This window comes from Artibeus jamaicensis, unplaced genomic scaffold (assembly GCF_021234435.1).
Source record: "Artibeus jamaicensis isolate MK-2021 breed Jamaican fruit bat unplaced genomic scaffold, CSHL_Jam_final scaffold_1019, whole genome shotgun sequence".
NCBI lineage: Eukaryota > Metazoa > Chordata > Mammalia > Chiroptera > Phyllostomidae > Artibeus > Artibeus jamaicensis.
The window spans coordinates 13662161-13689585 of NW_026522025.1; the positions used below are offsets into that span (position 1 = coordinate 13662161).

Below are 27425 nucleotides of genomic sequence, written 5' to 3' on the forward strand. Positions count from 1 at the left end.
GCTGGAAACTCAGATATGGTGCTTGTCTGCCAGCTGTCCAGGGGGGTAGAGCTCAGAAAAGGAATAATGGGCTTTGTCAGCATTTCTGTCTGGGAGAAAGATGCCTTTCCATCTTGTACCCTGATGCCAGACAGGTCAGTAACTTTCTGTATGTCCCTGGTGTTGAGCTTCTGCCCAAGCAATAGAGTTCAGAGAGAGTGAGTCTTAGTAAGTCCATGCATGGGCTGTTTAAGAGAAATTCCTGGAACTCCAGAAGCCCTCTGTCTCCCTCAGCCACAATCCCCACTGGTTTTTACAGGCAGAAGTTATGGAGACTTCTCTTCTTGGCACTGGCACCCTGGGCTAGGTACCCTGGGCTAGGTGTCCTGGTGTGGGCATGGGACCCCTTGCTCCTCAGGGAGGAACCTCCACAGCCAAGATATCCCTCTCGATTTTTATCTGCTACACGTGGGTATGGGATCAGCCAGTTCCATCCCTTCTACCAGTCTCAGTGTGGCTTCTTCTTTTCAGGCAGTTCTGAATGATGGTTGTTCTGCAGTTTAGTTGTAATTTTGACGTATTTGTGGTGCAGGGATACAAGTAGGTCACTTACATATGCCACCATCTTAATCGGAAGTGGATATTGGATTTTCTGAGTCAAGAAAGAGCATAATGTAGAAGTCTCCAAATGTTTAGGGGAAGATGAAGGATAAGTAAGGGCCTTTGGAGAGCTCACAAAGGCCCCACAGAAGAGCATTTTAACATCTGTCACAGGAAAGGGAATTTGATGGCCAACCAAAAGAGAAATATGGTTTGACCAAAAAGTTCATTTGTTTTTTCTATAAGTAGTATTAGTAGTGCTTACTTGTCTTGGACTTCATTCGAAACAATTCTGTTAGACTGTATTGTGACAGCTGTGATATCAGCATGCATTTGAGAAAAACTTATCAAAATTGGTAAATTGTTGTGTAGGCATTTTAATACTGAAGATGCAAGAAAATATGCAACACTTTCAGCATATTATGCTTTATTATTTCAAGAAAGGTAAAAATGCAACTAAAATGCAAAGAAAGACTTGTGGAGTGTATGGAGAAGGTACTGTGACTGATCAGATATGGAAAAAGTGGCTTGTGCAGTTTCGTGCTGGGGATTTCTCACTGAGCAATGCTCCACAGTTGGGTAAACCAGCTGAAGTTAATAGTGACCGAATTGAGACATTAATGGAGAACAGTCAGGGTTACACCAGGTGAAAGATGGCCAACATACTCAAAACATCCAAATCAATAAAGTTATTGGTGAAAATTAAAAATGTGTTTTTTTATTTTATGGAAAAACTATACAAACTTTTGGCCAACCCAGTAATTTTGCCACACTTTCTTTTATCCCACATTTCTATATTAACCTGGAAAAAAAACAAGAACCAGAGAAGGAATGGGGTAAATATGGCACAAAAAGAGTGAAAAAAACAGACCACATCCTCCCTCCACTGCATGACTGGGAACCAGAATGAATCTGGGGCTGGAGGAAGAAAGAAAGCTTAGACTGGTGGAGACTTTTAGATATAAGTTTTTGAGTAGTTTAGTGTGTAAAAATGGGACTCTTTAAAAATAAAAAAGTTAAAAAAAATGAATGGAGTACCTGAAGATATTGTTCGAGGTGGATGATTTGAAGGCAGTGATGGGAGAGAAATGAAGCCATTTTGGGGTACCCCACCAGGGCCAACCAATTTATTAAACAAGTCCCGATTCCTCAGAAAAGAAAACCTTGAAAGTGGGTCATCCTCAGGGTTTTCTCCTACGTCCTCTTCTCACACGCTGCTCTCATGTGTTTACTTGGCTGAAAATTTCCATGGCCATGCTTTCCCCCAACCCTGTTTTTACACGTAGGCCACTCTTCTGAGTTGCAGAATTGGGTGCATATAATCGATTACTGGGCATTGGGACTCAGCTAGCTCATGGGCAGCCACACTAACTAGACTCATTACCATTCACCTTGTGCCTGCCTAACTCACTCCTCCTCAGGGTTCCCCTTCTTGTTCCAATTGCCCAAGGTGAAAATCTTGATTTTTGCTCCTGCACAGATCCTTACATCCAATCAATCACCAGGTCCTTTCTACTTTGCTCTCTAAATATGTCTCACATCCGTTCATGTCTCTTCATCCCCACTGCGATTACATTGGTCTGAATCATCTTCATTTCTCATTGGAAGAGCAGTGGTGGTCTCCATCTGGAGTCTCTGCTTCTAGTCTTGCTGAATTCCAATCTGTTCCTTTCATTGCAGCTACAAGTAATTCTTATGAAATGAATCATGCACTCTACAAAGATGTACCTCAGGCCTAACATGTGCCACAACCTGTGCTAATCTCTGGCGATGGGAGGAGCACACAAAACAGAGGCCTTGCCCTTATAGGGTTTACATTTTAACAGGAAGAAAACAAATTTTATTTTATTTTTTAAATAAAATTAAAAAAAATAAAGATCTTATTTTATTTTTTTAAAGATCTTATTTGTTTATTTGTAGAGAAAGGGGAAGGGAGGGAGAAAGGGAGAAAAGCATCCATGTGCAAGAGATACATCTATCAGTTGCCTCTCACACACCCCACCTGGAGACCTGGCCCACAACCCAGGCATGTGCCCCAACCAGGAATCGAATCAGTGACCTTTCATATCCCAGGCCAGCACTTACTCCACTGAGCCACACCAGCCAGGGTGGAAGAAGGTAAATTTTAAACAAGTGAAAAGATCTATAAAAGTAGTCAAAATGATTTTAAAAACTATAATTATGTACTTAACTATATTTGAAATATTTGAAATATTCTATACTTTGAAATATTTCTATACTTGAAAATACTAGTATTTTCTGTGTGTTGTATTCAGAGAGACACAATCTATTAATTTTGTTAGGTATAAGGAATTAAATTACTGAATTTGGGTTAATAAAGTAAGACACAGACAAGATTAAATTAGGCTACAAATTGTTTACATTTTTGTAACTACACAGTCGGGATAAACTGAGAGTGGGAATTTAACAGCACAGATCAGGAGGTCCTGCCAGGGCTCTGCTCCCTGATTCAGTAGTCACTTTGTTCAGAAAGCCTTTCCTATCAACACTTGCCAATTTGCAGGTAAGATGTTGCTTTGATGTATTTCCATAGTCCCTTTATGTCCTCTTTCATATCAACTTGCACACATTATTTTACTTCTTAGTTCATTGTTGTCTTGTTACCAAGCAGAAATGGGGTTTTGCTGCCTGCTGCCCGTAGTCAAAAATATCTGGTGGCAGAGGTTTGGTGAAAAAGGAAAGGAGTCTTTTATTCAGAAGCTGCACAATTTTGGAAAAATGGCAGGCTTCTGCCTCAGAGTCCATCCCTTCCAGAACACCCAAAGAAAAACCACACCACCCTCTGCCAGATCAGTCCAAGGCTGCTCCCAGAGTTGCTTCTCCCACTTGAAAGTACCATCCTTTTGTTGCTCACTGGTGTGGCTCTGTGGATTGAGTGCCGGCCTGCAAACTGAAAGGTCTCTGGTTTGATTCCCAGTCAGGGCACATGCCTAGGTTGTGGGCCAATCCCCAGCTGATCATGTGAGGAGCCACTGATCAATGTTTCTCTCACTCATCTATATCTCTCTTGCTCCCTTCCCCTCTCTCTAAAAATAAATAAATAAAATATCTTTTAAAATACCATCTTTTGGAAAACTGCAGGCGGCTCTGAGTTGTCACCCAAGCTGCTCAGCTTCTTTCCCCATCACGTTGGGCCTCAGGGTCCTTTCCTGAGTCTGTGTGCACTGCCCACACTGCCAGTCACTGCCTGATGCTTCCCGCAGGGGGCCGGGGTGGGGGGTGGTGAGCCAGGGCCTGCCATCTGGCTGTGCTGGTCCACAAACCCTCCAGCCCATATGTCCCTACCCTGGACCCCAGATGAAGAGAAGGGCAAGTCTCTGCCCTCCCTTCATTTAAATCTCCTAGCACAAGCTTCTGTGTGCTCTGGAAGGGTCCAGCTCCCCCAGCAAATCCTGTTTTTCCCCCAGGCTAGACTCACAGGTCTGTACCATGTTAACCTTTAGATACACGTGGCTCTGTGTCTTATAGTTTTCCCTTCAATCAGGAACCGGAAGTAGATAGGAGTGCTTTTCCCTTACCCACACATTTTGCTAGCCTTGCAGCAGATTCTGTGTAAGGACTCCCTTCTGAGGAATCTCTGTCCAGGGGCAGGGAATTTGTCCTCCTGTGTTAGGTTGGTTACCAGGGCAACGTGATGCTGCCTGCTAGCTTGTGTACCCTTTACCCTTGAATGGTCCCGGAGCTGCCCCTGGGCCCTTCCCTTCTACTCCCAGCACCATGCCCAGTCGGTTCTGCCTTATTAGATCTCCACCCACACCCACTCCTACCCCACACCTATCCTAAAATACATTTGTTAATTCCTACTTATCCTATGGGTCTTCACTGAAACTACTCAGCAGTCATGGGGGAAAATATGTGAACTGTTGGTACTTACAGGTTTTCTCCTTACAAAATTCTTTGGTAAAGGAACTAGGGCTCCTTGGAAGGTATGTGGCACCAGAACTTAGGGGAAGAGAGAGCAAGATGAGCCAAATACATCTTCTTGTTTTAAAAAACTAAAGATGTTTTCATAAATGCCTGAAATCTTAAGGACAGTACAAACAGGAAAGCTTAGTCACTGGGCAAAAGGTGACAAATTTGGCATTTAAAATGATCACAGTAACTGGAAGACATTGAGTCTTTCCAAGAAGCCATGAGCATATGGTGATTTCCCAATAGTAGAAGTGGTTTTAAAAGTTGTTGAAAGAATTTGAGATTAATAAATATAAAGGTTTACATTTAATAAATAATTATTTTTTTTCATCGAATGCCCAAGTTGTAATTTGATTCAAATAGAAAATGGTCATTTACATGAAAATGTCTACTACAGAAAATAAACAGTCGCAACTTGGGAAACATGTTCACTCATTGTGTTAAACATTATGAGAATTCTTGAACCTCACTATCAGACTTATTAGAAAAAGTGGATTTGGTCTATAACAGAGGGATTTCTATATTCAGAGAAGAAATTCCTCTCTGTGCTCATTGTTAAACTTTAGAATGAGGTTATTGACTCTCGCTTGAGAAGCTTTCCCTCCTGTCTCGGTTGTATTGTGTACAATTCTGTCTGGAGGCAGAAGAATACAGCAGAGATGATTTCCTAAGACTCCTTCAGGAATGTGACTCTCGAAAGTGATCATTATGAGACCATTCTAAATATACTGTGTTAAGTGTACTGTGTTAGACTCAATTCATTGATACTCTGTGAGGGGACTTTTCTTGTAAGTGAAATATTTATAGTTGCATTAAGTGTGCATTTGCATTACAGATACCAGTTTCTAAAATGGTGGGTGACTGGGGAACTTCAACAGTATGTATGGAATTATAACTAACCTACTTTACTGAGGTTTTCTTCGCCATGCCCTATCTTGGAATCTTTTTCTGTGTGAGGAGTAAGTTCACCAGCTGAAAAGAATATTAGGAAAAAGACCTGTGCTCATGTGAAAACTATTCTAGAATAGCACAACTTCAAAGGTTTGGTTCCCCTTGCTGGATGAGTAAAAGCAAAATGCTGCCCGTAAATGGACAATTGAATGCAAAAGCAGAAAGGGTAATGGAATATTACAGCCAAAAAAAGACATGGAAGAGCTGGCAAGAGACCTGGAATACTGCAAAATGGAGGGATGTAAAATTAGGAGACAGAGGCAGTTGTAGGAACACTCCTTTTGAGTGGGCAGCTGAAATGCTAATGATTCTATAAGAAATTCAGAGTTTAACTAGAGAATCCTAGGAATTCAGATCCAGCAATATGTTTAGGAAGTTATGGGGAGAATTAACTTGAAACCCCCAACTCAGCTGGCTCAGAAAGGAGGTGGAAATACAGAATCTGTGAAAGGAAGTTTAATGTTTTTTTTTAACTATCTGCTAAATTAGACCAGATAATTTATGCATTGACAATGTGGAGCACCTGTTAGCTCAGCTTCAAAAGCAATAATTGTCCAAGGACTGTAATCCATTACTTATCAATTATAAGACTGTTGTCAGGACTGAGCTAATTAGATGTGGTCTTAAAAGTGTGCTTGGATACCATATTCCAGTATAGACTGACAAACTTAGCATGGAAATGTGCCAGAGGCTGAAGACTACAGGGACAGAGGTGGATTAAATAAGACAGCAGAGGAGTAACACAGAAAGACAAAGATATATCAGATTTTGTAGGGAGTTCTAAATATCAAAACCAGAAAAACAATTTGTCCCAGTTCAGGTCCTCCAAGAAGCAAGACATCAAGACAGAATGAGATGGACAGGAAATGGGTGGAAGGAAATGCCTTTGAAGAACAAAGGGAGTGGGAACAGGAGTCGATGGGGTGGGCTCTCAGATCACAGTAGAGATCTGACCCCTGTGAAAAGACAGAGGAAAGAAAGCAGGGTCCTGGAGAAAGAGCCTCTGACTGCAGTGCAGCAAGGTCAATGGCAAAGCACCCTACCAAAGATTGCTGGAGCTGTCATACATTAGGGAGAAATGGCACAGCTCTAGTAGCCACATAGTGTTTAGTGATTAGCTAGGAGCAGCCCGGGGGAAGCCTGGCCTCAGTATGAATGCTGTCCCGGGTCACAAAACGCAGTAGCTGATGATGGTCAGCCAACTACACTCTTTATGGCAAGTTCTTTGGAGGGGAGATCTGAGTGGCATACCAGGAAGGCTGCTCTGGTCCACCCCTTTGTGCCTCTCCAATTGACTTAGCCACTATGTTCGGGGAGCAGCTCTTTCATGGTTCCTGTGAGCCTCTCTTCCTGAGAGGAGACTTCAAAAAGGGGGATTAGTGGGAGAAACTATACTCCTAGGAGCCGCAGCCAGTCTCAGAACTGTAACTGGCTGATATTCACTGGTTAATACTCACTTTCTTACTCCTCCACTCTGCTTTCTAAATTCTTCTCATTTTCAGCTATCACCTCTGTCAGTACTGGTGGCTTACCCTGTGATGTGACCCAGACCTTTATTCCAGAAGGACCTGATTCCTTGGCAATCAATATCTTCTCAGGCCATCATTGCAACTTGTGTCCATTCATGGTTATCATCGGTTAAGGGGATAAAAAGAGGCACCCAAATGATCACCTTGCAGAAGTGCAGCCTTACTACTTCCTTCTGCTGTTCTAGGTCTATTACCCCCATGAAGATGGTGACTTCTCTTCTTACCTGCTGGCCACTGGATACAGGAAGTCCAAATGCTCATGTAGTAGCTATAATATACAGTTAAATAGGACCTTTACTGTCTCCTTAGAAAGAATATGCTCCTTTTGGGGATGAGAACCTCACTCTCTCCAAGCTTGGAGTTGTAGGGAAAGGAAGCAAAATGCCCTCCAATTAGTCACTGGGAGGAATGGTAAGGGGGCCACAATTGTTCCTCCCTTGGTAGTCTGTGTTCATGTATTTTTTTCATTTGGAGTACCACAGAGAGATCTCTGATTTACTGTATATGCTGTATTCTAGGTATAGAATACACCCTGTTTTTTCAGTGTATTGTCTCTGAGCTGGTTTTTCAACTATGCCTTAGTAAGCCGTTCCAACAGTCTATCAGTCCGGCTACTTTAGGGTGGTGAAGAGTCACTGGACTCCATGGTCAAGGCCACACTTGCACCTGCCTCACTGTGAAGTGGGTTCCCCAGTCAGATGCTGTGCAACATGGAATTCTGTGCACATGAATCAACCATTGTGCAAACTCCTGGATATTGATGTTAACTGAGGGACTTTAGGCAGAAAAGACAGACCCATGCCAAGAATAGGTGTCTACCACTGTGAGGATGAACTGCTGGTCCTTCCAGGACAGAAAAGCTTTAGACACCAAGTGGTTGTTGGTCATTTTGAAGAATAGGGCCCTATCAGGTTTCAGTGTTGCTCTCTGTTGCTGGTAGGTTGGACATTCTGAGGCAGCAATAGTGAGACTGGCCTTAATAAGTAGGTATTCATGCTATGGGGCCCATACATAAACCCCACCTTTGACACGATGGACATTGCATTCATGTGCCCATTCTGTCAGTTCTGCAATGGCCAATGATAAAGGCTGGCTAATATAGATTAGCCAAGGCTGGCTAATATAGATTAAAACCAATGGAGTAATTGGTTTTTCAGTGCCTTTTCCAAAGTAGATGCTCCACCATGGCCATTAACATGCCATACAAAAATCTTCACACTTGGTGTCCACTCCCATATGTTTATCCAAATGCTTCCACTGCAGACCTCCTCACCTCTGGTCTTCCAGTGGTAGGACTACTTAAGCTGCAGCCTATACTTGCTGCAAAGCTCTCTTTTGCTCCCTTTTCTACTCAAAGCTAGCAGCCCTCCATCTCACCTGGTCGATAGGCTGGAATATAGTTTCAATATTAGGTGTAGATTGGGCTGCCTCCAGAACTCAAAGATGTCCATCGGGTGTTGTGCTTCCAAGAGTTATAAGATGCAGCAACTTGTCTTTTACTTTGCAGGAGATGTCCTTTCCTGAAATGGCAGTCCCTAGAGCTACATAGATTTTATCCCCACCTTCTTCTGAAGCTCATGCTCCTTACTGAGGCCTCCAGCATACACACCAACTCATCTTTCCTGCCAGGCAAGCTTATTCCCTAATGCATTGGATCAATGTAATAACATAGACTTCTTTGAACTGCATTATGACAAAGTGTGGATAGTTAACATAGCCCTAGGGCACTATAAACGAACTTGTCATCCATTCCATGTCTATGTGAACTGGATCTGATCCTCTTTTCTGATTGTATAGAAAAAAAACCCCATCATCAAATCAATAGCTGCATCCTACATGGCTGAGGCCTTATTGATCAGCTCTACCATCAACATTATGTCTGGCACAGCAACTGTGATGGCACTACTAATTGGTCGATGTTGTGGAAATCCGTTGTCATTCTCCAATCCATGGTTTCTGTAGGCGTCAGACTGTGAATTAAATGGAAATAGGATAGGGATCACCACCCATGCATTCTTTAATGGTTGTATTAGTGAGGGTTCTCCAGAGTAACGAAACCAATAGGACATGTGTGTGTGTAAAAATTTGCTTTCAATAAATATATTTTAATTAATAAATGTATCTTTGTAAACAATTAAGAGATTTATTTGGCCCATGTGATTGTGGAGGCCTGACAGTTTCAAAATCAGATGGATGAGACCAATAGGCTGGAGACTCAGGAAAGAGTTTCAATTCAAGTGCACAGGCAGTCTGCTGGTGAACCAGCCAGACGAGGTCTAAAGGTACTCTGTGGGTAAAATTCCCTCTCGCTCAATGGACATCAGCTTCTTGCTCTCTTCAGGTCTTCAGCTGATTGGAGTGAGCCTACCCACATATGAAGGGCAGTCCACTGAATTCCACCAATTTAAATGGAAACTTCACCCCAAAATACCCTCACAGAACTATCCCAAATGTTTAACCAGATATCTAGGCACTGTGGCCCAGTCGAGTTGACACATAAAGTTCATTATCACTGGGTACTAATATCTGCTGTCATTTCTGGGATGCAATACTGTTTCTGATTCACTACCATGACTCAGGGAAGAGGTTGTTTCAGAGTTTTCTCCAATGTGACTGTTCTGATTCTACTATTCAAGGAGCAAAGTGAGTCAAATTTCAATGAATGATACCCTAATTTTTTTTTTACTAAGGATGAGTAAAATGTCCACCAACTGGGTTTATGGGCCCAGTGGACCCACTGTCAGTGAGATTTCAGCCAGAATTGCATATATTACTGGGTCCCAAAGCCCCAACTCTAACATGGGGTTGTAATGACACTTCAGGTTCATAGATATCAATGTCAGCTAGGAAAGTGTCCAAAAGTCCTAAGTGTGTGTGATTATTGTCCTCTTCCTTGCGCCTAGCCACCTGAGTAAATGGTTGTAGGTCCATTTGGGGCAGGACTGGGGAAGTCATTACAGTGAATAGTTGTCATGGTATTGTAGCGTTCTTCCTTCTTGGGATGCGGCCAATTCCCAGTCACTGCATTCTGGATCTGCAGATTGTCTCAGGTGCAGGAACTGAGCAAGGAATTAAGAGTTTGTGTTGGACCTTTAGCCTTCTGCTTCTTGCATCTTGCTTGTTTCTGATTATAGATGCTAAAGGGCACTGTCATTTCTTGCCCTTCTATTTTGCCCCTAGGGACCCCAAATTCTGTTAACCGTTTCCACAACCTCCTGTGGTTCATGCCTCCTTGTCAGCTATTCCAGCCTTGCTGGGAGTTACTAGTCAAGGTGGCCCCCTGGCTCTGGCAGTTAAGCTTTGTAATGTGGCTTCTGTTATTTTGGAGAGCCGTCACTCTCATTGCTATTAATGAATCCAAATCTGTGGCGGCTTCATCCCTGACCTGCAAGGAGAGCTGCCCCAAGATGATTTACTGATGCTGGTGTCCCTTCCACCACTGCGTTCCTGGTGGCCTGGAGAATGGCATGTGCTCTGGACCCTGTTGTGGAACGCAATCCTCTGGTGGGCCCTCCGGCTTCACATTATGAAGTTATTGCAGCATTCCCCTTCCCACAGCCTTTTTATTCCTTCCTCTAACATCTGCCATGAAAACGCAGGCATTTCCTCCTCAGCAGGGGCCATCACCTTTTCCAGGCTTCTAACAGCCATCCCACCTTGAGTTTGCCCCACTCTCAGGGAGGGGCGTGTCCTTACAAAGGTGTTAAACTCTGCTGAACTCTTTTCAAGAAAGTGTTCCCAGTTAAACAGGCTCCCTGTCTCTCACACCAGGCCTTTTACTGTTTCATTATTTCTCAGTTTCTCATTATCTCCCTGTAAGGCATCAACAGAGCTTTAAAATAACCAGTGAACACTACTATAATGGCAAGTATTATTATTACCCCCATATCTTTCAAGTAGCTAAATCTTCAAGCTAGCAAAACTGTTCCCCTCCACCGGGATGCATTCCCAGGTCACCAGTAGTGAAATCCTCAGCAGTTGTGGGACTGCCTTGTGCCAAGGACTACCTGTCTCCTACCTTCCACTCAGGATGAGGTCCTACCTGCTAGCCAAGCATGAGTGAACCTAACTTGACTGCCTACTTTCTTGGACCTTTTTTTTTTTTACCAACTGTGTTGGCTGGGTCCTCTGGGTATCAGACACCAAGCCAAAATTAGGTGTGCATACGCTGTATTAGGAAAACATCTCTGAAGGACAAAAGGGGAGGTGGAGCAAGAGCAGGTGGGAAAGCTTTCAAGCCACAAAGCAGGTCACACACTTGTGAAAGAAGAGAGGGAAGAAGAGACGATTAGGTAGGAAAAGCCCTGTGCTGCGGTGCAGCGCTGAGGAAGTCTTGACTAGGCACTGCCTAGGCACTTGACTAGGTAGGACATCCCAGAGCAAAGATGGCCCACAGAGGAATCTTGTGTGAGACGGAGATGGCCCAGCTATAGTGGCCCCACTGCGTTCAGTCATTGGCTGGGAGCTTCCTGGAGGGAGGATGGCCCACTGCACACCTGGAGCTCTGTAGAGCAGCTAGTGGGATTCCTGCGCTTCTCAGGGGAGAGCTGAGTGGCACACCGTCACAATCAAGTCTGAGTGACAGGAGCAGAAAGAAAAGAAGCCAAGGCCAGAAGGCCAGGTGGCAATGGAATGGGAGCCTCCCAAGGGACATTTGTATAATAAGCGTGGGCATGTGCAAATTTCACCTTATTTACCTGTGTTTGGATTTGGTGCATTGGTTTAATGTTACAACAGTCATGAATGAGTCTATGTGAATACATGGGCTGCCATGAGATAGAAGCAGTGACAAGGAAGAAGACAAAAAAATCTATAAAAAGCAGACACAAGAATTAAGAAGGCGTAACTTCATGAAGCCACTTAATGCAGGAGGAAATCATCCTATGATCCTCAATATACCCAGAAGACAATTATGCTATTATTGAATTCATCACTAAAAATAGAATTCAAATTGGGTACCATTTGTTTTTAGAAGTGAATATATGCTCCTTAATATATCTACTTTAAAAAGATTTTCAACATTCCTGGCTGGTGTAGCTCAGAGGATTGAGTGTCAGCCTGCAAACCAAAGGGTCACTGTTCAATTCCCAATCAGGGCATATACCTGGGTTGCAGGCCAGATTCCCAGAGTGGGCGCATGTGAGAAGCAACCACACATTGATGTTTCTCTTTCTCTTTCTTTCCCTTCCCTTCTCTCTAAAAATAAATAAATAAAAACTTTAAAAAAAAGATTTTCAACAAAATGACTTTTAAATGTCACTTGCTTAAATGGTAAGTTCCTGCATTCTACATAAAAACTTAATCATTTGAAAAGATGTGTTTTCCTGCTCTGTAGCTGGGTTATACTTTATTATCTTTCAAATATTCATGCTGCCTGCTGCATGGCCTTTTCTATAATTTTATAGCTTCCACTTTTAAAAATTGCATATTTATAGAAAATGCACTACTTCCTTAGATATCTGTAATTCAGAAAGCAGGGCTTCAAGAGAATCTAAACTTCAATGGCAAAGAGTAAAATTCTTTTCGTATTATACAATTCAAGGTTCAAGGGAAATATCTGTAGTTTAGATATTTATAACTTTCAAGTTATCTTTCATAACTTTAGAAATATTGTATAACATGGGGATAATAATTCCCACTCCAGATGGTGATTGTGAGAATTGAATATACTTGAATCTATGTGGATTACAAATTTTAATTTCCTGCTAAAACCTATCAGAGGATGATCTTGCTGCTACCTGGAGAAAATTAGAAGCTATAAAGTTTATCTCACCAATTCCTTTATTAAAAGTTGCCTCTGTCCCTACCACTTTCTTCAAGTTGCTCTCATTCAAACACCCTGGAGCTTCCTGACTGCCAAATCCAACTTCTCCCTTCCGCTCTCATTCTATCTGCCCTCTTTGCTGTGTTTGACAAGCTGACCATTCTCCTTCTTGAAACATTTTGCTTCCTTGCTGTCTTGGAAGCCACTCTTTCTAGTTCATTTTTAGTCCTTTATTTTTTCTTTCTGATTTTGGTTTCTTTTACAGCTGGTGTGTCATGGAATGCAAGGTCAGTAGCAGGAAGGAGTGAATAGTGAGTCAGTTCAGCTTATGATCCAAAAAGGAAGTGAAGTAAAAAAAAAAGCCCCAAAACCAAACTCAATATTGTGGAGGTACCAGAGCCAAGGAGAGGATGTGCCAGAACCAGTAACAAAGCGGGAACCAAGTATTCGGAGCTGCAGGATGCCAGTAAGGTAATAGATGATGGGAACAGGCAGAACAATGCTCAGTGTAATCTGACCATGTTTCCAGACAATTTTGCATTTTTTACCTGGCTCTCTTTACGTGGGTGGGACACATAAGTAGTATAAGCAGAGTCTAAACAGGACTGCTAAGTACTCCCCACTATTTTTCCCTGCTGGCCTTTAAATGTTGTTTCCTACCATCCTGCTTCTTGGACTTCTCCTTTAATCTGCATACTCAGTCTGAGTGATTTCATGCACTCTCCTTTTTTAAAAACTACCTGGTTCTCGAACAAGTTTTAGATTGTCTACTGGGTGCTTTTGTCTAGATATTCCACAGTGTTCCATGCCTAAATTGGGCTCAGTATCTTTACTTCCTCAACTGTTCCCTCATTAACTACGGTACTACCGTCCATCTAATCCCTCATATTAGAAACCATGATACCATGCTTATTATTTTGCATAAACTGCTTAATAACAGACAAGGCCTAGAGATTTATTTCTCCATGGACACACCCACAGTGCAACCCCAGCAGCCTGTGGTCTTGGTATACTGGCCTTGAACATGAAGACCCCAGAAGTGGTGCAGCCCTTTATGGGCCCAAATTTTCTTCAGCTGCTCCAGGTCTTCATGAAGCTTGTTGTCCAGACCATTGGCCAGGATCAGGCTGTGTTTTCCATCCTTCACATCCTTCTGTCTGTTCAAGAACCGTCTGGAATCTTGTACGGGCGCAGGTTCCACCTCATGCTCTGCGAGCTCTCCCGCCCTCTGGGTGAGGTCGGGGTCGGCTCTCCTCAACACCACATGAGCATATCCTTGCCCCACACCCTTCACTGCAGCCATGGCAAAGCCTATTTTCTGTCACGCATCAATGTTGGCGTTGAGTACTTGCAAAATGTGCCAGGACTTCTCAGGAATCACTAGAGACATGGCTGCCCCTGCAGCCATGGCCATATGTGGGCCTCCTGTGGAAGAGAGTCCCTTCTTCACTTCTTTCTCTGTGCTGACACCCAGAACATCCCCAAGACTTTTATAAATAATTAATAAATGTTTATTGCTATTGCCATTGATATTATGATGACTGCCTTTTTATCGAGCCCTTGAGCTAAGCACTTTGCCAAAGCCCTTTCTATACGTTACCTCATCTAATTCTCCTAATAGCCTCTAATGACAGCCTTGTGGGTGCTGTTATTGTGAGATGAAGGGTGTGAGGCTTAGTGCATTTGAGTTATTCTCTCATGGGCTTTAAATAGCTTGCTTTGGCGACACAGAATTGAATGCAGGTGTTTTAACTCCTGACCCTGCTCCCTCCATCACTGTATTCTGCTTCTACTCTGCTCTACTCTTTTCTCTCAGAAAAAAGATCTCACAAATCCAGTCCTTCCTCCGGCTGTAATTACACAGCATCACATGCCTGGGCTCCAAAATCAGATGCATTTGCCTTGGAATTCCAAGGCCTCTGTCTGTTATGTGACTGGACAAGCTACTTTCTCTGCCTCTGATTCCTCGTTGGTAAATAGGTATGTACTAGCTACATCCCATGTCGATTATAGGGTTTAAAATTAAATACTATGAACAACGACAACAAAAAGAAACGAAGAATGAAAGCTTAACCTATGAAAAGCTCTGTACATTTACTGGAGTAGATTACTTAGGTAACCCATGTCAAGCTTGATGTGCTTATTATTCATTCTACTCCAGGACAAGCCTGCAGATGTTTCTACTTTGTTTCAAAAGTTGTTTAATTTGTCTCCCTGACATCAGACCTGCTAAATTCATTCTCTCCATTACTGTCAGAATTATTTTTTTAAAAACTCAATCTCATGCCATACTAAAGCACTGACTTAAAATGGAATCAACCTCTTAGCATGGCATGGCATCTTCTACCTTTCTCGTGCATTCCCTGCTACGGTCCTGAAAGTACCACAGCTGTAGTTAATACCCAACTCATTATTTCATGGACACACCCGCCAGCCTCTTGAATGATGCCTTTGGGTCTCTCTGCTCCCCGTTTCAGTACATGGGCCTTATCATCTAGAAAACTGCTTGTCCTTCAAGACTCCCCTCCTCGTGATAACTTCCCTGAAGTCAAAGTCAAACACCCTCTGTGCCGTTAAGAGTATTTTATTCATAGTATTTGTCAAGCCAATTTGAAATTCCTGAGTTGCAATTACTTTCTCCAGGAAAAGGACCATTTCTGGACAGAAATCAATAAAATCTGGTGTGTTATACAGTACCTGTTACATTGCAGGCAACTAATATATAGCATTGAATGAGTAAATGATAACTAAAAGTACCATTCTTACAGTTTACAAGGTCTTTTCACATACTTGTTTTTATCACATTTTCATAATACATAAGCATAAGATTGTTTGGATACAAGAGGTTGTATTGTTATTATTATTGATATTATTAACTGGGACTTCTCCAACCTTTTACCCCATTACAGAGCCTTAAAAATATGCAAAATAATCACTAAATTTTAAAAAATAAAGGCAAAAGTGAGCACATGGCTCATGTTTTAAGAAGAGGTGATTACAGAGATCATGATAATTACCTGTGGGTGTTGGTAAATATATTGCGGCTTGATGATTGAATGTACTCCAGATTCACAGTAGAACGTTTCTTTAATTTGCCGCAGAAGCTGCTTTTTTGAGAGTCAGGCTAAAACTTTGCATCGGGGGAACTACTCAGAATTATAGCAGCATTCCAAATGTTTGCAATTTCCTTCCACTTCTTTCATGTGGCAATAATAATCAATGCAGTTAAATATTTTAAAAATCAGTAGGTTCTGCTACCTCCACGAATTCCTTGAAAACAGTTGAGCCAATGTAATAAGGAAAGAAAGTTGATTTGAGAGCTACAGTAGTGTTTATGAAAACATAATAACTCATATGTGGCACATGAACTCAATTTAGTATCACTCAAGCAATTAAAAAAGGGAATATGATACAACGAAAAATACTAGAGTGTGCTGTATCAGGTAAGTGTGTACTGTTTTGTGAAATCTTTGTTTCAGCTGTATGTTGTATGGGCTTCCTAGGTTGTGATGTAAAATATATTTCCCACTGCATTGGGTCAAAAATTTAAAAGCCTCCACCGTACAGGACAAAGCAATATTGTTCAGGGAGTGGGATCAGTTCTAAGTAGCCACTTAATAAAATGAGTTTAATAGCTTCATAACATTGTAATCATGTCCCATTTAATGCCCCAACCCACCCATTACATAATCATAATCCCTAAAGCATAATATAGCTCTGATTCATTCACCAGACTCGGCTTTCAATAACATTTAATTATTTGTAAAAGTCAAACCCATTTCTAAGAGATGAACACTCACTACCACCGAAACCGTGCGGAAGAATTTGCCGTAGAGCCTGAAGTCAATACCAAAAAGCAGTGTGAAAAGCATTCTCAGCAAAAGTAATCAGTAGAATTGGACTGAGATCACTCTTTTCCAGGGATGCTCCTGGCATTTCTGTTCATATATTTATCATGTTTATGTATAATTACTATATAATTTTCTCTTAGTGAAACTGAGCCCTTATCACACAGAAACATTATTTCACTATTTCTGTATAATTAGTGCTTTTGCATATATTGTCTGGCACATAGAGACATTTAATAAATGTTTGTCAAGAAGACAGTACTCGTTTGGATAAATACCTGTTCTGAAACTTAATGACCGACTCTAGGTCAGAGCATATGCTAAGGCTATTCATGATTCCTGCCCACTTAAAAGAATATTCTTCTCAGAATGTTTCAGCCTGCAAAACAAAATCTTAATGAAATTTAAAGTTTATAACTTTTTAAATCAAGGCAATAAAATTCAAAATGAGATGTTATTTTGATACCAAATTAGTATGGATGCAAGCAGAGAAATGTGCACTGTCAGACAATGTTTGTGATAGGGAAAACTGAAGAAGATGGTTTGGAGATGCAAATCAAAAATCTTTAAACATACTTCTTTTATGAAGAAATTTTTCTTCTGGTTCTTTATTCTGTGGAAAAATTAAGACCGCAAATATGGACACGAAAGTATTCATTTCAGTGCTCTTCACAATAGATTAAAATGTCTAATACTGGAAGATTGATGATGGAAATTATGGTAATTTTTACACAGAATAGTATGCAGCCATGATAAATGGTGATGCTCAATTATATTGACATAGAAAAAGGCTTAGAAAATAAATGCACTTTAAAAGGCAGGTAATGAACCTATAAACTGCAGAATATAATTTAAAATTTCTTGTGAGGTGAAATTCATATAACATAACTATTAAAGTGAACAAACAGTTCAGTGGCTACTTAGTATATTCACTTTCTTGGTTCACTGTACTTCTGTATAGCTCCAAATCATTTTCATTAGCCTGAAAGGAAATCTGTACACACTGTGTAGTCACTTCCTACTCCCTCCTTCCCCATCTGTGTTGTGTGTGTCTCAATGATTTACTTATTATGGGTCTTTCAGGTAAATGGAATCATACAGTATGTGATCTTTTGTGTCTGTCTTCTTTCACTTAGCTTAATGCTTGAAGGTGCATCTGCCTTATAGCAGTACTTTATTCCTTTTTATGGCAGAATAATATTTCATTTTATGTATGTGTATTGATTTATCTGTTCATTGGTAGACAGACATTTGGATTGTTTCCACTCTGGCTGTTGGGAATGGTTGGTGCTGCTATGAACATAGATATGCCGCAGAATCATTTTAATGATACAAGTATCTACTGGCAGAGAATAAATTCAGGAATATTAGCAGTCATTATGTTGGGTTTGCAGATGAATCTCTTTATATAATGAAGAGCATTAGGCTTGAGAATTAATCAGACAATCCTCCATTTCTTCATACGTAAAATGAGAAAAATAGAACATTAAATAAACCTGGATTATTGTGAAGAGTAAATAAAATATATGTAAAGTACTTAGAAATACCTCAGGGCACCGTGTGAGTATTGAGTACATAGTATTTTAAAATACTTTGGGTTTCTTTTACATTTATTCAAAATAGTTTTTCTAATGGGGTAATATTAGTGCTAATAAGCAAACTTCCTCCTTCTCCCCCTCCTGTATTTGCATGCTACGCAGTTAAGATACAAGTTCCTCCTTACTGATCGTCACTCTGGCTGGTGCCAAAGGCTGCTTGATTGTTTGACCTGCTAACATCACTTTGACTAAGACTAGTTCTACAGTACAACTCTCCTTCTAAGTTCCAATTAAAATGACATTCCGCTAGCGTGTTCTGTAGCCCCCTGCTCTTCTCCCGTTTTATGCTTGGTTTCAGCATTGCTCTGTGTGTTGCACATGCAACAAGGTCATACGTCTTAGCAACTGTACAAAAGGAACGGAGGGACTGGTGACGGGCACTGGCTTTCTCGTACACAGGAAAATTCTTTGCGGTGAGGTATTTCCAAAAATATATTTCCTGCGGCATCTCTCCTTGTACTCCCTACAAAATCTCGAATTTTATCTTTTTATTGAAAACTAAAACTTTTTCGCCAAGTGTGCCCAGCAGAAGGGTTCCGGTCCGGGGCAGGGTGCCTCTCCAGGTTCGAGGTGGCTGAGTTTGCGTTTGCAGCCCCGGCGCGGGAACTCGGAGGGGCGCGCGCTGTCCCACCGGGAGGCCGCGCGGGGGCCGGCGCCCGGGATTCGAGTTCCCCTCGGGAAGTCGCCGGCGCTGGGCGCATCCCCTGGGCCCCACCCTCGAAGTTCGCCGGCGCGCCCCGGAGGGGGAGCGCGCCCGCCCGCACAGGTGTCTCCGGGCCCGTGGGCGGGTGCTGGGGCCGGGGCCCGGGGGGAGGTGCCCGCGAGGTGGTTCCCGGCTCCTCCTCGGCGCTCAGGTTTCCGCTCCCGCCCGCCGGCTGCGGCGCCGCCTCCCCTCCCCCTCCCCGCGCCTGGGCCCACTGCGCGGCCTCTGCCCGCCTCGCCCCCGCGCGGGCCTCCTCCCGCTTTCTCTCTCCGCTTCCCCTCGAGCCTCCCGAGGAGCCCGCAGCAGCCGCGGGGCGCCGGGAAGATGGCGGCGGCGGGAGGCGGCGGCGGCGGCGAGGGGGGCGCGGGCCTGGGCGGCGTGGCGGGGTCGGGGCCGGGGCCGGGGCTGCGCGCGTCCGGCCCCTCCGCGGAGACCCGCGAGGACGCCCGCGGCCCGGCGCCCTCTGTGTTGCACTCGGAGGAGGTGGCCGCGCGGCTGCAGCGGATGCGCCGGGAGCTGAGCAACCGCAGGAAAATCCTGGTGAAAAACCTGCCCCAGGACAGCAACTGCCAGGTACGGGACGGGGCTGGGAGGCGACGCGTCCCAGGGGCACCGGGACCGGGCTCCGGAGAGAAGCTGCCCCCGAGGCGTCCAGACTGGTGCCCGACGCCTGGGGCGTTTGGGGGTGGAGAGGGTCGACGCAGTGTTAACGGCCCGTAGTTTTCGCCCCCCAACCTGGGTTTCTGAGCCTGAGGTCACCCTGGAAGAGTGGCAGGACGGGAAACTGAGGCTCCGAGAGGCGCTGCGGCTTGTCCAAGGTCACCGGAATCGGGGCGCCTGCCTCCAAGTCCGGCCCGCTTACTCCTGCCGTGGCCCCCGGGGCGTGTGGTGGGGGAGGGGTCGGGGAGCGAGTAGGTGGAGGAGAGTGTGGAGCTCAGTCTGGGGCGCTAGTCTTTGGGAGCGCCTCGAGAGGTGTGGAGGGTCCCGCCTGGGGTCCTCCGGACCTGGGTGTGCCATGGGAGGAGGGGACGGCCTCACGGGAGAGCTGGGAGTGAGTTTTCCTGCTGCTGAAGCACTTGACCAAGTTTGTATGAAACAACTCTGCCCCTTCAGTTTGCTAAGGCTCTGGAATAAAGAGGGTATCGCTCCGCTTTGGGGAGCCTTGCAGCCAGCCGTTCTCTGCATGCCAACTGCTGGAGGATTTATCCCTTAGTGACTCCGAGGAAGCTTACAGATAGGCAACTTTGCGTATACGATCCAGAAAAACTGTTGCTTTAAGGTTGGAAGATCGGCATTTAACTCCACCGCCCCCCCCCCCCCCGCATTGCCGATGTTATATAGTCAATTGTATTCAGAAAAGCATAAATATACAGAGAAGCGAAAAGTGGGGAAATTGAAATCACCCGTATTTCTGATACTTAAATGTAACCGTTGTTAGCATGGGATATTATCCTTTCTTTTCCTGTGCGTACGTATATATACCTATGTGTTTTTGTTTTACCAAGAGATCTTATCTTTGATTCTTTAGGGTTTCTTAATTGTCTACATTTCATATATAACTTGAATTTATATATCTGTGTGGGTAGGAGGGTGGGCTGTCCTGGTAGTTGCAGATTTTGGCCAGTTCGTGTAGTTCTCCTGTAGCGGAGGCAGGGAATTGCAAGTGGTTTGGCTGTTGAAAATTGCAGGGCAGTTCCTCCGTGATCCATAAAATAATGAGACTAGGACCTCATTACTATGTAATTAGACCTTACTTAGCCTCTCACAATAAATGTAAGCATATAACCTTCGGACCATATACCTTCATGTATACATGAAGGGCCATTTTGTTCCAAAAAGCAATGTAAAAAAGTCTGTGGTAGTCTTGTGTGTGACCCCTCTTTCAAACCTGTCATTGTCCACTTCCCATCATGTCGGTACCTGTAAGGGCACCTGTAATGGAGCAGTTTCACAGAAGCGCCGTTCCTGCCCCATGCAAATAGAGGAGAGCAAGGGAGCTCAGAATCAGGGAGGCTTGGTAGAGGCAGATGGCATTTTTTAAAAAGCAAATTGAAGAAATAGCAGCTGTGTGTGTAGATAATCTAGGAGAAGAGAGATGGGGACGTGTGTTGATTTCCTTTGTAGAATGGCATCTATTTTTGTCAGACTTTCTTGCATTCTGAAATATTTAGAGCCCAAATTTTAGACAGTTCTATGTAGTCTTGGTTTTTTTTCTTACTGCCCTTCTCAAGAGACATGAAAAAAAATAGATCAAAGCATCTAATAAAAGGAACAATTTTAATTACCTGGTGTCTGTGGTGGCGGGACGTTTTATGAGAATTAGTACACTGGTTTGTATTTTTGAGGTGTTCGCTTTCTATTATGAACTTGTTGTTAGCCTAAATCTTAGGATTTTTCTCTAAGGTAGCAAGCATAACTATGGAATAAAATTGGTATAAAACCTGTATGTCTAGGTGAGTCTTTTACTGCCAAGCATCTTAAATTTTTATGTTAAGTCTCATGCCATGTTTTTTGAGAGTTGAAGCTTCTTTTTTAAAAGCGAAAAAAAAAAGTTGTTAGGACCTGGAGACTTGTCCAGATTTGTCCTATAATTTTTCTATGATTTTTATATTGATAAAATGTTTTTGATATTTCTGATATTTAGTTTCAAAATCTAAACAGATCCGTGTTTGATTACAAATAACGTTTGAGAAGTGTTGAGTTTCAGTCATCTTTTGAACTTGTACCTTTCCTAGTTTTCTGATTACAATCATAACTGTCAGTGATCTGTGTTGCATAAATAAGGAGAATGGACCAAAGAATTCTAGTTTCGAAAAGCAAGGCTTTTCTTTAGGTTCTTCAGATTGAGAATTGCTATTTTTACTTGTCCAGTAAAGTTAATATTTATTTCATCTACCTTTTCTCAAGTTGTAATATTTTTGTGAATATATTCATCAAGGATTTTGGTATTTTATCTTTTTTCTGAACAATTCTAATGTCTTTTTCTTAGTGGCTGCATTTTACTGACAACTTATAATGAAGGTTTAACTTTAATTTTATTTTGTGCCTTTCAGCCGTGTTTCCTTCTTATGAAATTACTAAGATGGTTTTTTAAAAAGTTACTACTTTTTGTTTAGCTGTAAGTAATCAGATATTTTAAATACCGAAATTCTTGATCTTCTCTAGAAGAATCTGTGTGTATTCATGCATTTATTCTAGAATATCACTTTAAGGATCAAAGCCATTCCTAACTCTAGTTCTCATGCTTTATGGTTGTATCTCCAGAAAAGCTACAATGGTAACTGATTTGTAGGAGCCCAGTAATTTTTTTTTTTACTTTTTGAAAATACAGGTATTATCATTATTAAACACAGTTTTTATAAATCTTACTCAAATATTTAATTTTTTTGTATGACATATTTACGATTGCTTCTCACAACTTTTCACCTATGATTACAGGGCACGCTGGAAGTATTATTTTTAAGTGGGAGCTTTCAAAAATACATATATCAATGCCTTAGAAATACTAGCTATTAAAAAAAAAGAACACCTTTATACTAATAAGTTCTGCAAAGCTGTCTCATCGAACGGTGACTGTGCAGCCAATCCAGTGCTGTCTGGCCAGCCTCCTGCTTTCTTGAACCCTCCTAGCCCTCTGTGAGTTTGTAGCTCATGTCCTTTTCATCTCTTAAACAGACTATACCCAATTTTCTGTTTTGTTATCTACCCTCATTAAGGTCCTGTCTCTTAGGTTTTAGCCCGTCCTACACACTGATCCCCTTAAGAGAGTTTCTCAAAGCTCAAGTCTGATGTCACTCTCCAACTTTAAAAAAAAACAAACAAAAAATCCTTTGACCCTGAATTCCTGGCACTGCTTCTCAAACTTTCCTCAAATTGTTCATCAGTTTGTCTCTTTTCCTCAAATTGTAAGAAATAGTGAACCTGAGTTAGCTTTCTATAAGAATGAAGTTGCTTTGAAGATTCATACTCTGTTGGGAAAAATCCTCATTTTACGTTCTAGTACAACTGGACTTAATATAAAAATAGTAACTTAAACTTGTTTTACTTCCCTCCACATTTTTTTTTCATGAACTTATACTTGTGGAAGATGCATTGTATTTAACCTGTAGTTTTTTTATACTCCTGTGTTACCATGAAGCACTCAGAACTCAAGTTGGACAGCATGACAGGATAGGTTAGAAAACTAAGATTGTAGGCAATTTGCGACTTGGCCCCTGTCTGTATTTTTACTCTGATTTCTTACTAGACCTGCATTGGATTCTACTGTAGTTTTATAAGATACCTAGATCCCCAAGTCCTTCATACCAGTATGATTCAGATATTTATAGTCATGTCTTTGAATGTTAATGTTTTGGAATGTAATTATAGTGATTAGTTTATTGTAAATAAACTATTATAATTATAGTGAATAATAACAATGTTGTGAACATTGGTTGTTATTCAGAATAACCACTGTGTGTGCGTGTGTGGGTAGTCTTTTGCAACTCTGAATTTAGAATTACAGTTAGTTAAGGTAATGCCCTAATGTGTGTTTTTTATTGCATTTCTATGAATTGTTTATTTTTATGGTTAATCTTGTGTTTCAATAGCATTGTCATTGGGGTTTCAAAATGGAGAAAACAGGGGTGTATATTTCCTATATCACTTGAGTTCACTCAGTTTTTTTCTTACATGTTGAATGTGTGGTATGTATTTCATTTTTGTTGTGTTTATGGTAAAATCTAAAAGAGATTTTATTGTGATGTTAGAAGAGAGTGTGAAGTGCTTAGGGCTAATAGCCAAGATCAGTAATAGGAGAAACATTCTATTGTCTCACTTTGTGTATTATTAACTTTCATTTCAAGGTAGTCTGTTGTGGTAGTTAATTGAGAAGCTTGACAATCAATTCCCAGAGGCATATTTGAAAGTGTAGTATTATCACCTGGGCACGTTTTAGAATAACAAACCACCAAATGTAGGAACCTGGTTGATTTTCTTTTTAAAAGCTGCCTATTCTAATTTTTCTTTTATATTTCAAAAAACAATAGAATTTTCTTACATGCTTTGTGTTCTTTAACTGTGGGGTTGAAAAATATACATTATTTGGCCCTGGCTGGTGCGGCTCAGTGGATTGAGTGTCAGCCTGTGAACTAAGGGGTCACCGGTTCCATTCACAGTCAGGGCACATGCCTGGGTTTTGGGCCAGGTCCCCAATTGGGGGCACATGAGAGGCAACCACACATTGATGTTTCTCTTTCTCCTCCCCCTCCCCCTCTCTGAAAATAAATAAATAAAATCTTTAAAAATGGAAAAGAAAAATATACATGATTTGTTTTGGCTAACAATGTATTCAGTATTATTGCCTCTTTTTAAAGGAGAGCTATTACCACTTTTCTGACAGTACTGGGATGTTTTCAGGCTTGGAAATTATTCTCTCTTTTTTTCCATCGAGAATGCCATTTTGCTTACTTCCAAAAGTTACTTTCCTTAGTGTAGTTTATACTACTTAAAAATTATGTATGTCACATTCTTTTCTAATGTAGTTAATCACAATTGAATGTGGGTTTTACTTCTATTCCGTGTGTTTTAATGCCCTATTTCCAAGGTAGCAAGGACACTGAAAGCTGCTAGAGGAGTAGCCTTCTCAAGTTCTGCGACTCCACTGGCTCCAAGTTTTTAGTCTTGGCAGAAATTCTTAAAGTGTTTCAGCTGTGCCTGTTCTCCGCTCTGAAAACACTCCAGGAGAGGAGCACGTTGTGGTTAGCATCTCAACGCCAGGTGTGCTAATAGGCAGTCCGAGGCAGTGCTGAGGCAGTCCGAGGAAGTCTCAGGTGATTGGTAGACCATTTCCTAATGCTTACAAATTTTGGACTTACAACATGTTTTCCCATAGAAAGAATATGGTAGGTGGCGTTTAGTTTTGGCAGCTAGAATTTTAACATCTATTTAGGCTGTGATGCTTCTGAAGTGTCAGATTAAATAGTGCAGTGATATCTAATCAGCTCTTTGTCCAGATCAGAGACTCTCCCAGCTTCAGATCATTGACGGGTACACCTGTATCTTATGTCAGAGGCTCAAGAAGCAGCTGCATTTAAGGGAATTGCTCTTTAAATAAACAAGATTCAGATCAGGGAAGCATTAAATGAGATCAGCTCCGATGGGACACTGTTCTGCAAAAGGGGTCCCTGTCACTAACCTCCTGAGTTTGTCTCTTAATTCTTATCTTCCCTACCTTGCAGCTAGTGACCCTTGTGGACCTCCACAGCTTATTTCTTATCTGTGGGCAAAAGCTGTATTGCTTAACTATACTCAGTAGAGCTGAAGCAAGCAAATGAAGAAATGTAAATAACGAAAACAAAATTATCCAAATTTTAGGATTGCAAAATTGCTTACTAGGGTCTTTGGCTCTGTTTGTATTTTGTTTGCTGAAAGAGGCAATTGCCTTATTCTAAGGGGACCAGGCACTGAGAGGGGTACTATGTGGGAAGTGGGAAGATTGAACACTCACCTGTAACTTTTGCCTCATGATTATCTGCAGTGGGTCATCCTTGGTTCCTGTGCTGGATAGCTTACATTTGTTCCTCCACATCTGTCTCTGCCCTTCTTACCTGTTCTGTGTCCTGGGAGACTCACCTGTACTGGGGATTGCACTGACAAGGCTTTCTCATCCTCTGGTTTCTGGTTGCATTTGGCCAGATCCACTAGTGGGAGATCAAAGGGTGGAGGGGAGAGAGGTGCACTTACTCACCCAGCTCCCTCTCTACTAGGATACTGTGACTTGGCTATTTCCTCTTTCAGAAGGCACACACGGTTTCTTTCCAGTGGCGCTTTCCATGCAGCTAAGCTCTTCACCTTGCTGTAGTCACTCATTCCTCTTGCCTCCTTAGGCCTGGGGGTTGTAGAAGACTTGCTCATAATGGGATTTTCCCCCCTAAACCTTTGTAGATAGTCTCCGTAAAAAATTCTCTCCAATCACCTTGTGGTTGAGTGGGCCATCTGTTCTTGCTGGGAGTGGTACTATTATTGCCTACTCAGTCTCCGTTTGCCCTCTTGATTTTCCTAACAGCACCCAGATTTTCCTTTGAGGACCTCCTCCTCCCTCATTATATAGCAACTAAATGATTTGTGTGGGTTTATGGCCCTCTCCCCATCTGTAAGGGTGACATAAATGAACAGACAAGATTTTTTTCCCTTCTGTCATTGAAATTGGTTAAAAGATGGCCGGTAGCCAGGAACTGAGCCAATGAATAAATGGTCGTCCTTTGGCCGCACTGATGCTTTCAGCCTGGTGTAACAGAGAAGCCTAGGACTTTTGTTTGGTTGTTAGGGTAAGTGATTCTGTTTCTTCCCACTGCATATGAGTGCAGAGACATATCACCCTGGTTGCAGCTGACAGTCTGAGAACAGACTAGACATCTAAAGGATGACTAACCTGGCAGGGGGTAGGAAAAGTAGGGAAGCTGAGGTGGAGCCTTGATCAAGCTATACCTGAAGCTTATATACCTTTGCATTTCTTAGTTATGAAAGCCACTAAATTCCCTTTATTTTATTAATTTCAAATTAGGTTTTATGTTAATACCAATCAGCAGTATCCTAACTAATATAGACTTTTAATTAAAAAACAAGTATCTGTATTGGAAACATTGGTAGAAGACATTTCATCTAAGTGTTTTGCTTAACACATGAATTCAATTTACAGTGTCCTCAGCACATGAATCCTAGCACATTTCAACACCTTTAGTTTCAAAGAGATCATTGCTGTGTAAGGTATTCTATTCCATCTTGAGACAGCTTTCTTTGTTACGAACTTCATATTTATATTGAATGTAAACTTTGTTTCTCTGAAATTTTGGTTTCTTGATTCAGTTTCTCCCCTCCAGTAACATAGAGAATTTATGGTAGTTTCTTTTTTGACTTATAACTTCAGTTCCTTCAAACCACTAGTTTTCAGGACATGAGTCCCAAGTTTCCTAGCCATCTTATAGTGTTGCTCAAAAAGTTCGTCTGTTTTTTTCTGCAAGATGGCTCTAATAGCACTTGGTTGTCTTTACTTCATTTGAAAAAATTTTGCTAGACTGTATTGTATGACAGCTGTCACATCAACGTGCATTAAAAAAATCAAAATTTGTGAATTTTTGTGTAGCTGTTTTAATATTGAAGATGGAATAAAATATGCACTATTTTGGCATATTGGGCTTTATTATTTTAAGAAAGGTGAAAACACACCTGAGATTCAAATGAAGATTTGTGCAGTGTATGGGAGAAGGTTCTGTGACTGATCAGACATGTCAAAAGTGGTTTGCAAAGTTTCACGCTGGAGATTTCTCATTGGATGATGCTCTCCAGTTGGGTACACCAGTTGAAGTCGATAGCAATCAAATTGAGACATTAATTGAGAACTGACTGTTATACCAGGTGCGAGATGGCCAACATAGTCAAAACATCCAAATCAATAAACTTACTGGTAAAAATGAAAAATGTACCTTTTATTTTTATGAAAAAACAAACAACAGACTCTTTGGCCAACCCACTATCATTATT

At 41.9% G+C, this 27425-nt stretch overlaps 1 protein-coding gene and 1 pseudogene across 3 annotated transcripts in view; one reads left to right on the plus strand and one right to left on the minus strand.

Annotated features, from left to right (window-relative positions):
- Nucleotides 1–13711: 13711 nt before the first annotated feature.
- LOC119042483 (40S ribosomal protein S18-like) lies at nucleotides 13712–14146 on the minus strand (annotated as a pseudogene).
- A 4937-nt stretch (nucleotides 14147–19083) lies between these two features.
- The window catches only part of RAVER2 (ribonucleoprotein, PTB binding 2), a 104016-nt gene continuing 95674 nt past the window's right edge, over nucleotides 19084–27425 (plus strand). For 2 of the 3 annotated variants that reach the window (XM_037136243.2, XM_053655564.1), the window contains exon 1: nucleotides 19153–19478. In XM_037136243.2, coding sequence (XP_036992138.2) covers nucleotides 19230–19478 — 249 coding nt within the window. In that variant the 5' untranslated portion in view covers nucleotides 19153–19229. Of the gene's footprint in view, nucleotides 19479–27425 lie in introns of all 3 variants that reach the window. The other variant, XM_037136242.2, reaches the window with a different exon arrangement.